Source organism: Martes martes (genome assembly GCF_963455335.1).
Source record: "Martes martes genome assembly, chromosome: 5".
Classification (NCBI taxonomy): Eukaryota; Metazoa; Chordata; class Mammalia; order Carnivora; family Mustelidae; genus Martes; species Martes martes.
Genome location: NC_137892.1, coordinates 69,384,234 through 69,394,969, shown reverse-complemented (window position 1 = coordinate 69,394,969; position 10,736 = coordinate 69,384,234). Strand labels below are relative to the sequence as shown.

The 10,736-nt window shown below is 41.5% G+C and overlaps 1 protein-coding gene across 1 annotated transcript; it reads left to right on the top strand.

Annotated features, from left to right (window-relative positions):
• The first annotated feature begins 638 nt into the window (after nucleotides 1–638).
• CCNB1 (cyclin B1) lies at nucleotides 639–9,711 on the top strand. Its single transcript, XM_080804917.1, has 9 exons — nucleotides 639–774; nucleotides 1,386–1,556; nucleotides 1,658–1,798; nucleotides 4,011–4,193; nucleotides 5,441–5,599; nucleotides 5,995–6,231; nucleotides 6,490–6,630; nucleotides 7,226–7,336; nucleotides 8,413–9,711. The coding sequence occupies exons 1-9, from the start codon at nucleotides 754–756 to the stop codon at nucleotides 8,518–8,520; spliced, it is 1,272 nt and encodes a 423-aa protein (XP_080661043.1). The 5' UTR covers nucleotides 639–753; the 3' UTR covers nucleotides 8,521–9,711.
• Nucleotides 9,712–10,736: the final 1,025 nt, after the last annotated feature.

Here is a 10,736-nt window from a genome sequence, read left to right as displayed (position 1 = left end):
GGGGCTCAATCCCAGGACCCTGGGACCATGACTTGAGCCGAAAGCAGAGGCTTTAACCCACCGAGCCACCCAGGCGCCCTGAAATTGACAATATTCTTAAGAGATAATTAGTGTTGTGAAAACATCAGGGATCCAAAAAAATAACCGAAGTTTATCTCCCATGTTACTAATTTGTAGCTCTGGGAAAGTCACTCAAAGCCTCTCTGAGCTTCAGGTCCTTCACCTAGAGGGCTGCTGGATAATGAAATGGAAATGTACCACATGCCGCAGCAAAAAGGAAAGTGTGTAACAGTAAGTGGGACTAGAGCCGGAACTGCTTATCAGGTCTCAAACTCGGGCTGCTCCACTGTCACTCATGGTAGGGACACCAGCCGTCCTCCAGGTTAGCTCCCGCGGCGCACAAGCTCCCCCTTCCAGGTGGGCGGCGCACCTCCAGCTCTCCTCTCCAGGTGGCAGCGCAGCTGCCCAGGAGCTAAGGCCTGGCCCCGCCCGCTCTCGAACGTCTCCGCGGGGTCGCCCGGGAAACGCATTCTCGGAGGAACGGGCAGCCGCCAATGGGAAGGGAGCGAGTGCCACGAACAGACCAATAAGGAGGGAGCAGTGCGGGGTTTAAACCTGCGGCCCGGCCCGGCTCCTCCCGGCGTGCTCCGGAGGAACGGCTGTTGAGCTGCGCTGGGTTCAGGTCTCCGTCTGGTTGGTGACTCCCGTGCTCTGCTTCTCCCCACTGAGCTGCTGCCTGGTGAAGAAGAAGCCATGGCGCTCCGGGTCACCAGGGTGAGCTGCTGCGGACGGCGCTGCGTGGCTTCTCGTCCTCTGCCCTCTACCGGAGCACCCCCCCCCAACCCCAACACTCCCCGAGTGGACTAGGGCAGCGGTTTGGGGAGGAGGATGGGGGGATCGGTGGGCCCCTGGCACGGTGGGGGCCTTGGGGGGCCGACGGAGAGAGGAAGAGAACGGGGCCGTCCTGGGATAGATGTTCGGCGCGAGGAGGGAGGGCGGTGGAGGGTCGACAGGAAACCTCTTTTAAAACATGGTAGAGGGCCCCTGAGTGAGCTCCCACCAGCCGCGGAACCCCCTTCCCGGAGAGAAGGTGCCTGCGGTTGGAGGCTTTTCCGATTTCCTTTCAAATGTAAATTAAAATATTTCAGAGTCGCCGGGACTAAACAGGCAGCCCCTCAACAGGGGAGTGAGGAGGTTCTGGGAAGAAATAGGCTTGTCACAGCCGAAGCGTAGATCCTGGAACCCCGGTTTCCCTTGGGAACCCACTTTTTGCAGCCAGCTTTTATTCTGAGAAGCCTCTCTCTTGCCCCGCCCCACCTTCACTGACCCTTGACTTAACTCTAACCTGGGCGGGCCGGCTCTCAAAGCAGTCTTGGTTCTTTCAGAACGCAAAAGTTAATGTGGAAAATAAGGCCAAGATCAGCATGGCAGGCGCAAAGCGCGTGCCTCTGGCCACGACTGCGGCCTCCAAGCCCGGGCTGAGGCCGAGAACAGCCCTCGGAGACATTGGTAACAAAGTCAGCGAACAGCCACAGGCCAAATTGCCTCTGAAAAAGGTAACTATCTTCCTGAGCCAACTTCTCTCTCCGTAAGAGTCCCCCCTACAACAGGGACCTGTGGTGGAGAAACATTTCATTTCCCGTCCTTTCATCCACAGGAAGCAAAAACTTTGGTTCCTGGAAAAGTTATTGCTAAAAAACTACCTAAACCTCTGGAGAAGGCACCCGAGCCTGTGCCAGAACCTGAGCCAGAACCTGAGCCCGTTAAAGAAGAAAAACTTTCGCCTGAGCCTATTTTGGTAAACTTTGCCTTTCTCTATCTGGTCTGTTGGGTGTCTCTTTCCCCTTATTTAATAACCCATGGAATAATAGCATTTGAACAAATAGTGATACTAGTAACGTTTATAGAGTACTTGGCAGGAGGTGGTCTCCGCTCTGCACTTGAAGGGCATTTAAGAGGCATATTCTTCACATGGACTCTCTCACTTGTATTATTACCTCTACCCTTTAGATAAGGCTTAGAGAAGTGTTAAGTAATCTAGAGTCGCCCATCTCATCAGTGGCATCTGTGGATGTAAACCCAGGCCATATGGCTGTAGAATCCAGGCTCTTCAGCATTTTGTTACACTGCCCTCTCCCCGCTGTGAATGGTATTAAGTGAGAGCTGCATGGACTGAAGATTTTGCAGTCTTTGGTACATGCCATCAGACCAAAATTCCTTGACTGACACAGATTATCTTGAATCCTTTTACTCCCTAATGTGGCCACTGAGTAATTAATAACCCTGTAGCAGTGGAATAGATAAAGGTGCAATGCGGGAAGAAAATGTAGCTTTTCAGAGAGTAGATGAGTTTAACAGCCTCAAAACTAAAACTAAGAACTTATTAAATATCAGTTATATAAGTGTATCCACTCCTGTGAAGAGAAACAGGGCACTAAAAGGGGCTCCTTTGCTGAAATTACAATGAGCTCATTTGATGAAGCTCTAATTTTTAAAATGTAGTTAAGGGGGTGCCTGGGTGCTTCCATCCGTTAAGCATCTGCCTTCAGCTCAGGTCATGATCCCAGGATCCTGGGATGGAGCCCCTTGTCAGGCTCCCTGCTCAGGGAGGAGCCTGCTCCCTCTCCCTCTGCTGTTCCCCTGCTGCTTGTGCTCTCTCACTCTAGCTCTCTCTCAAATAAATAAATAAATGAAATCTTAAAAGAAAAGTAAACTAAAACATAGTTAAGGAGGATCTCTACTTGGTAGATGGGTCGATGCCCACTTCACAAATCACTTAATAAAGACAATTACATCTTTAAATTAGGAAACAAATAATAGTTAAAATCAGTTGAGAAAAATGATCTGTAAAGTCATTCAGTCCAGTTCCTTATAACTAAGAGTAGGAGATTTGAGGCTATTGCTTTAGTACTGACATTCTGGACATAACACATGAAACCTGGAGCATGCGGGTGTCTCCTAATTGGCCATACCGGCCTACATGAGGATACCTTGAAAGTCCCATATTAAAAAAAAAAAAAAAAAAAAAGAAAGTCCCATATTGATCCTTGACTTTGCTCTCCCACTTACTAAGAAAAGCCTTTCTCACTCTCATTCTTTTAGACAATTACCTTTTCATCCTTCAAAGTAGCTCAAGCATCAACTCCTGAAACTGCCTAACTTACCCTCACCCTTATTCCTAGGATCAGTCTCATTTCATTTACTTCTCTCTCCTATATTCAAAGCCGTTTGAGGACACTATAAAGGCAGTGTCTACAAATAAATAAAAATCTTTAAAAAAAAAAAAAAAGGGCAGTGTCTAGCACAGAGCTTGACTAGAAGAAAATGCCAATAAAATAGCTGGAGTTTGAAGGAAGGGGCTAATAATAACGAACTAGGGATACCTGAGTTGTTAAGCGTCTGCCTTCAGCTCAAATCATGATTCCAGGGTGTTGGGATGGAGTCCCATATCCGGGCTCCTTGCTCAGTGGGGAGCCTGCTTCTCCCTCTGCCTTTGCCTGCACTTCCCCTGCTTGTGCTCTCTCTCTCTCTGACAAATAAAAATCTTGTAAAAAAGTAATGAACTTTGTTAATCCTAAGTAGTCAGGACAGAACTTGTGTTTTCCTGGGCAGTGAGAAGCAGTCCATGTTTTGATATAAAGACTAAAGACTGTCATTCATTTGGGTTGACGTCACATGATACTGATAAATAGATTGTTTACTCATTTCCTTCGGAGGAAGGTCTAGAATGTGATTTTGTTTGCTTTTTCTCTGTTTTACCTGTTGGTTTAGGTTCTGCTAATTTAAAATCTCAGTCTGTTTTGGCTTTTTGCTTTTTTTTTGTATTAATCATGTCCTAAGGAGAAATTGAATAAATTTGAAAAAAAGATACTTTTCCTTTAAGGAAATGAATTATGAATTATATGTCTATTTAGCAGTTGGTCTCTTGAGTTAGTACCAATAACTGGGCCTTCATTTCCAGATTGTATGCTCCTCTTTGCTATTATTTCAAAAGGTCTTTCTGTTTCAAGGTTGATACTCCCTCTCCAAGCCCAATGGAAACATCTGGATGTGCCCCTGCAGAAGAATATCTGTGTCAGGCATTCTCTGATGTAATTCTTGCAGTGAATGATGTGGATGCCGAAGATGGAGCTGATCCAAACCTTTGTAGTGAATATGTGAAAGATATTTATGCTTATCTGAGACAACTTGAGGTCTGTATTGTTTTTAGAATCTTTTTTTTTTTAACTGCATTTAGCTTGATTAAAGACGTTTTTTCCACTGAGAGTTTACAGTAATTCAAGCAGGATGTGAACAGTATTTCTTAACAGTAGATTCTATTTCAAATTCTCATTCACGGAGTAGCAAAAATCAAGTCACTGTGCTCGCTTCGGCAGCACATATACTAAAAAATCAAGTCACTAACCAAGCCAAGGACGTCTGTATTTGCCATTTGAACAGGTAAAGTACAAAGTGACTGTGGATAATAACCATAACTCTAATGAATGTCCATAGGTCGAATGATATATTTATATCTATCACAGTTAGGAGTGGGCAAGTCCCAGGCTCAAGAGTTTGAGGATTAGAGGCAGCAGATGGATGGTAATGGAGAAAACGCTAAAAAATTATAACCAGCAGCAACACAAGGCATTTTGCGTCAATGTGGCTGATGTGCATGTGATACCAGGGAAATTGTTCTTTGTGTCCAAGAGAGTACACTCAAAGTTTTTGGTTTTCTTTCATATCACTTCTGAAACTCGCTATTAGTGGCATTTGTCTCCCACCTCAAGATAAGGAAGCATTCTGTATACTAACAAGCTGTATACTACCAGATTTGCCCAGTTGTTAGTTAATAATGCATTCTCTTCTTTGGGCATTCATTTTCTATAGGATTGTCCTATAGAAACTTCCTTGCCAGGACCAGCCTTCCACTTTGGGTTTTTTCTCCCTTCTTTTTAATAAAATTATAACTTTGGCCGAGTGGGTTTAGCAGGTGCATGTGCTGGTCCTTGATGGTTCATTATTTTTCTCTATGGTGTTTTAGGGGTTTAAATCCTAGAGTGGGAGAGTGGGTAGCACATAGGTTCTAGCGGATCTGGAAAGTAGCTGCTGCTAGTTTTCTCTGCTTCACACAGCTCAGGTTCTGGGTTTAGAGTCATAAGATGAGATGATGGCATGATACCTTTGTCTGGGATGAAGTGGGTACAGAGTGTAGGCAAGTAGCAGTGATGGTAGGTTGAACATAGTGAAATCGTACAAAATGAAAAACCTGTCAAACTGTCCTATTTAATGTTGGCTTTCTTCCTCAGTGACAGCTTTATGTAGTGACTGTAGGAGTAATTAAGTTGAGGACTGTTAGAGATTCTGAACTCTCCATTACTGTTCTGTGGTGACTAAGATTTGTGGACAGAAATGTCACATGGAGTCTTGCTTCTAAAGGATAATCAACATTCTTTTGCAGGAAGAGCAAGCCATCAGACCAAAATACCTACTGGGTCGTGAAGTCACTGGAAACATGAGAGCTATCCTTATTGACTGGCTAGTACAGGTTCAGATGAAGTTCAGGTTACTTCAGGAGACCATGTACATGACTGTTTCCATTATTGATCGGTTCATGCAGGTGAGCATAATTCAGTAATTGAGGATTCTCCCTTTAGGGTCCTAGCAGAGTCATAAGAAAGAGACTTTTTCAGGGGCACCTGGTTGCCTTCGGCTCAGGTCATGATCCCAGGGTTCTGGGATCAAGCCCCGTCATTGGGCTCCCTGCTTAGTGGGGAGTCTGCTTCTTCCTCTCCCTCTAGCCCTCCCCCCATGTTTGTGCTCTCTTTCTCTCTCTCAAGTAAATAAAATTAAGAAAAAAAAAAAATAAAAGAATTTTTCAGCTAACATTTCTTTTGGGGTAGCGTCATTCAGATTTTGCTGTGAGCGTGTTTTTCCCATGTCCCCTTCATAGCTCTCTTGTCTCCTTTTTCAAGTACGTATTAGTTGTTCATCCAGTTGGAATTCCCATTGCAGAATAATTGTGTGCCCAAGAAGATGCTGCAGCTGGTTGGTGTCACTGCCATGTTTATTGCAAGCAAATATGAAGAAATGTACCCTCCAGAAATTGGTGATTTTGCCTTTGTGACTGACAACACTTATACTAAGCACCAAATCAGACAGATGGAAATGAAGATTCTAAGATCTTTAAATTTTGGTCTGGGCCGCCCTCTACCGCTGCATTTCCTTCGGAGAGCATCTAAGATCGGAGAGGTACAGTTTTCTTTGATAACCTTTAGTATGGTACATGATGAAATATTGCTAACCAAGCAGATCTAATTCAGCTGACTTATAAATCTGTATGGAGAAGACACAGATTTCTTTATTTCCAATTTTCATTAAGGCCTTCCATGGGGAGTTACATTTGAGAGTTAATAGACAAATATTTGTGATTATAGTTACAGGCATACCGCTTATTGCCAGTACAGAATTCTCTAACGGAAGTTGAGAGACCTGTGGGTTTTGTTTCAGGTTGATGTTGAGCAACATACTTTGGCCAAATACCTGATGGAACTATCTATGTTGGACTACGATATGGTGCACTTTCCTCCTTCTCAGATTGCAGCAGGAGCTTTTTGCTTAGCACTGAAAATTCTTGATAACGGTGAATGGGTAAGCTCTGTCACAAAGACTTAGGTTACCCTGAGTTTTTAAATTATAAGTGATGTTTGTATGAATACTGGGCTTTTTACATTAAAGGACTATTCTAATGGTTTCTAAAATTACAGCATCTACTGAGAGAATGATTAAAAATGATATCTTGTTTGCTATGTGTTCATAAGATACTCCCACTTCATTATGTAATTTCATCTTTTGATATAAATGAAGACACTCAGGTCAAATGACATACTAGAAGTTCATTCATACTCATTGATTCACCAAATATTTCTCCCATGTGTCATGTGCTACCCTATGCCCTAGGAGTAGAACTATGCATGGGAATATTGGTGTCAAAGAATTTGAGCACATGTGTATAATAGATTTAAGTACAGGATCCTAGAGAAGCATGAAAGAAGTGTGTTTGGGGAAGAAGGCATCTTAAGTTTATCTTAAATTTCAGTTATAATCAGTCCTAGGGAATCTCTTCCTCCTCTACTCTCTACTCTTTTTTTTTTTTTTTTCTACTCTCTACTCTTGACTAAGATACAGAAATATTATGAAAGCCATTATTGATGAGCATTTCTAACATTAGCTTTTGTTGCCATAGACACCAACTCTACAGCATTATCTATCGTACACTGAAGAATCCCTTCTAAGTGTTATGCAACACCTGGCTAAGAATATAGTCATGGTGAATCGTGGGCTTACAAAGCACATGGTAAGTCAGGGATACCGTAAGATGTTGCGGGGGATGTGGGAGGGTACAGAATGAAAATACTTAAGATTTCATGTCTGTAAATGCATGGCTTATTTTTCCTTTTTTATTTATTTTGTGTGCGCGTGTGAGAGAGAGATGGGAGGTGGTGGTGGGTACAGAAGGAGAGAATTTTTTTTTTAATTTAAATTCAGTTAATTTAGGGGCGCCTGGGTGGCTCAGTGGGTTAAAGCCTCTACCTTCGGCTCCCGTCATGATCCCAGGGTCCTGGGATCGAGCCCCGCATCGGGCTCTCTGCTCCGCGGGGAGGCTGCTTTCCCCCAACTCTCTGCCTGCCTCTCTGCCTACTTGTGATCTCTGTCTGTTAAATAAATAAAATCTTTAGGGCACCTGGGTGGCTCAGTTGTTAAGCGTCTGCCTTCTACTCAGGTCATGATCCCAGAGTCCTGGGATCAAGCCCCACGTCAGGCTCCCTGGTCAGAAGGAAGCCTGCTTCTCCCTCTCCCACCCCCCACTGCTTGTGTTCCCTCTCTTGCTGTGTCTCTCTCTGTCAAGTAAATAAATAAAATCTTAAAAAATAAATAAATAAAAATAAAATTTTAAAAAAATTCAATTAATTTATGTATATTATATTAGTTTCAGAGGTTGAATTCAGTGATGGATCAGTAGCATGTAACACCCAGGGCTCATTATGTCATGTGCCCTTCTTAATACCCATCACCTAGTTACCCCATTTCCCTACCCACCTCCCCTCCAGCAACCCCCAGTTTGTTTCCTAGAATTCAGAGTCTCTTACAGTTTGTTTCCATCTCTGATTTCATCTTATTTTATGGGAGAGAGAGAATCTTAACCAGGCTCCATGCCCAGTGTGTAGCCCAGTGCCGTACTTGGTCTCACAACCTGTAGATCATGACCTGAACCAAAACTAAGAGTTTAGATGCTTAACCTACCGAGCCACCCAGGCGCCTCAATGCATAGCTTATTTTTAAGTATTTGATGTTTTAAGTGAGTATCTGCATCACTGGATCTTACATGTTTTCCTCTTTGACTTCATTAACTACTTTGCTTTTCTCTTCCAGACCATCAAGAACAAGTATGCCACATCTAAGCACGCGAAGATCAGCACGCTGGCACAGCTAAATTCTGCACTAGTTCAAGATTTAGCCAAGGCTGTGGCAAAGGTGTAACTTGTAAACATGAGTTGGAGTACTATAATAACTGCAAATAAAATTGGCACCATGTGCCATCTGTACATACTATATGTTACCTTTACTGACTTTTAATAAAGTTTGTGGTCCTTTTTACTTACACCTTAACTCATTTGAATGTCGCTACTTTCCTACTTGAGGATAACCTAAAAGTTGTGTTAAAGGTATGGTGGGGAGTATAAAAAGTGCTTTCAGTTTATTGGGACCCAACTTACATATATAATTGTCATTCGTGTGGTTCTTGTTTTATGTATTTGGCTTTCGCTTTCTTAGTATGGATTACTATGGTCATGAAGGCATTTAAAGCCCTTCTGTAGGGCATACTGAATGTAAGCCCTGTCGTCTTGGAGAACATGCAGCCTTTTAGGCTTAAAAGCCTGCCACCTCACCTTTAGACACTCCCCTCCCTGTCTTCTGTTTCTTCTGGTGGTTGCTGCCATAATTCCAAGAAGTTTTTATTTCTACCACGATTTCTTAAATTATCAACTTTAGTATCATTTTTTTCACCTGCAGAAATAAGAACTTTATATTTTAAACATACTTTTTCATTGTTGATCAAATAAAAGTAGATTCTCAAAACATAAAAAAGTATCTAAAAAGTTGATTTACTCCTTACCCCCCACTTCTACAGCTCAATCCTATCCATCTGAAGGTATCAATAGTTTGGGATAGATCCTTCGATGCACATAAACACAGATGTGCATATAAATTGTTACAGGGATTTCTAAGAAATGGAATCATTCTGTATATAAGTAATTCCTTTTAACATGGATAGGCCTTTCCTGTATTTGGGCATTACATTCCATAGTAAGGGTATACTACGGTATATTCATTCTGCTGTTGACCTTCACATTGTTTTTCCTCTTTGCTACCACAGACAAATGTCTTTATTATCATTAAATAACATACTTTTCTTTCTGTACACTGGGTTCTCCAGAATATGTATGTACTAAATTTTGTCAGGTACTTAGCAAAAGAAAGACCGATGACTTTCTCAGTGTCCTCAGCAGTGTACAAAAGTGCTGGATTTCTCTGTGTCCTTGCCAGAACTGAAGGCAATGATTCTCCGGTTTCTGCAAACTTGGCAAAAAATAATCTATCTAGTGTGCTGTTGTAATTTATAATTTTGATGAACGGTCGAATAAATTTTTGTTGAGTACTTACCAGTATGTGAGGTTTTCCCATTTTATCATTGCCTTTTGACTGTTTATGCTTTTTGTCATGCACACACTTTTAAGTTTTTGTATTATCAAATTTCCTTTTTTTTTTTTCTGTAGTTTTTGGATTTTCAGTCCTAAGGTCAACTCCATCTCAAAACTGAACATCTTCTGAAATTCTAAAGTTTACCCATTTATAATCCCTCAAACTTTTTGTATATGGTATAAGGTAGGGCTCTGATACATAGGTGCCCTTTTCTGTTCATACCACATGATCAAAATTATCCTTGTCGCCCTGAATTGAAACAATGATCGTCATTTCCTGATCTACTTATTTCTACTTGCTTTTTCATGTGATAAAGTAAAACTATTATGTTATCTGGTAAGATGAAGCTAGCACTATTTTTTAGATATTTGGGGGCAATTTCTAACCTAAGAACTTTAAAAGGTTATGTCCAGTTACAGAAAAGCTTTGAGGTTTTGAATAGACCTGTCTTCCCATCCAGAAGCATTTTTTCTCCAAGGATTGTTGCATGCTCTCCAATCGACTATTAGAATTTTAATTATATAATTGAAGCACTTTTCTTGTCAAGTTTATTGCTGGGTTTGTGTTTTTTTTGTCGCTATTGTGAATGGAACCTATTTCCCATCTTTTTATTGCTAGTTTTTTCTTATCTAGCTGGCATCAGTCTTCTCACTCATTTTTTTTTCTTACTCATTTTTTTTTTACTCAGTTTGTTTTTAATGGAGTAGAAAACCTTAAATCTAAAGCTTTTTTTTTTAATGTTTATGGTATTGTATTAGAATCTCCAACATAATCATAATAGATAAATCTCTGTCTTGTTTCTGGATTAGACATCTCAAGTGTTTTTATCATTTAATATTCTTGTTGTTAGGCTTTAAGTAGTCTATTTTATGTATTTTTCTATTTCTGTTTAGAGTTAATTGGCAAGGCTGTAGAAATTCATTTACTTTTTCAGCTTAGGATTATTAAGTAGTATAATATTTCACATTAGAGGTTTATTAAAATCAAATGAG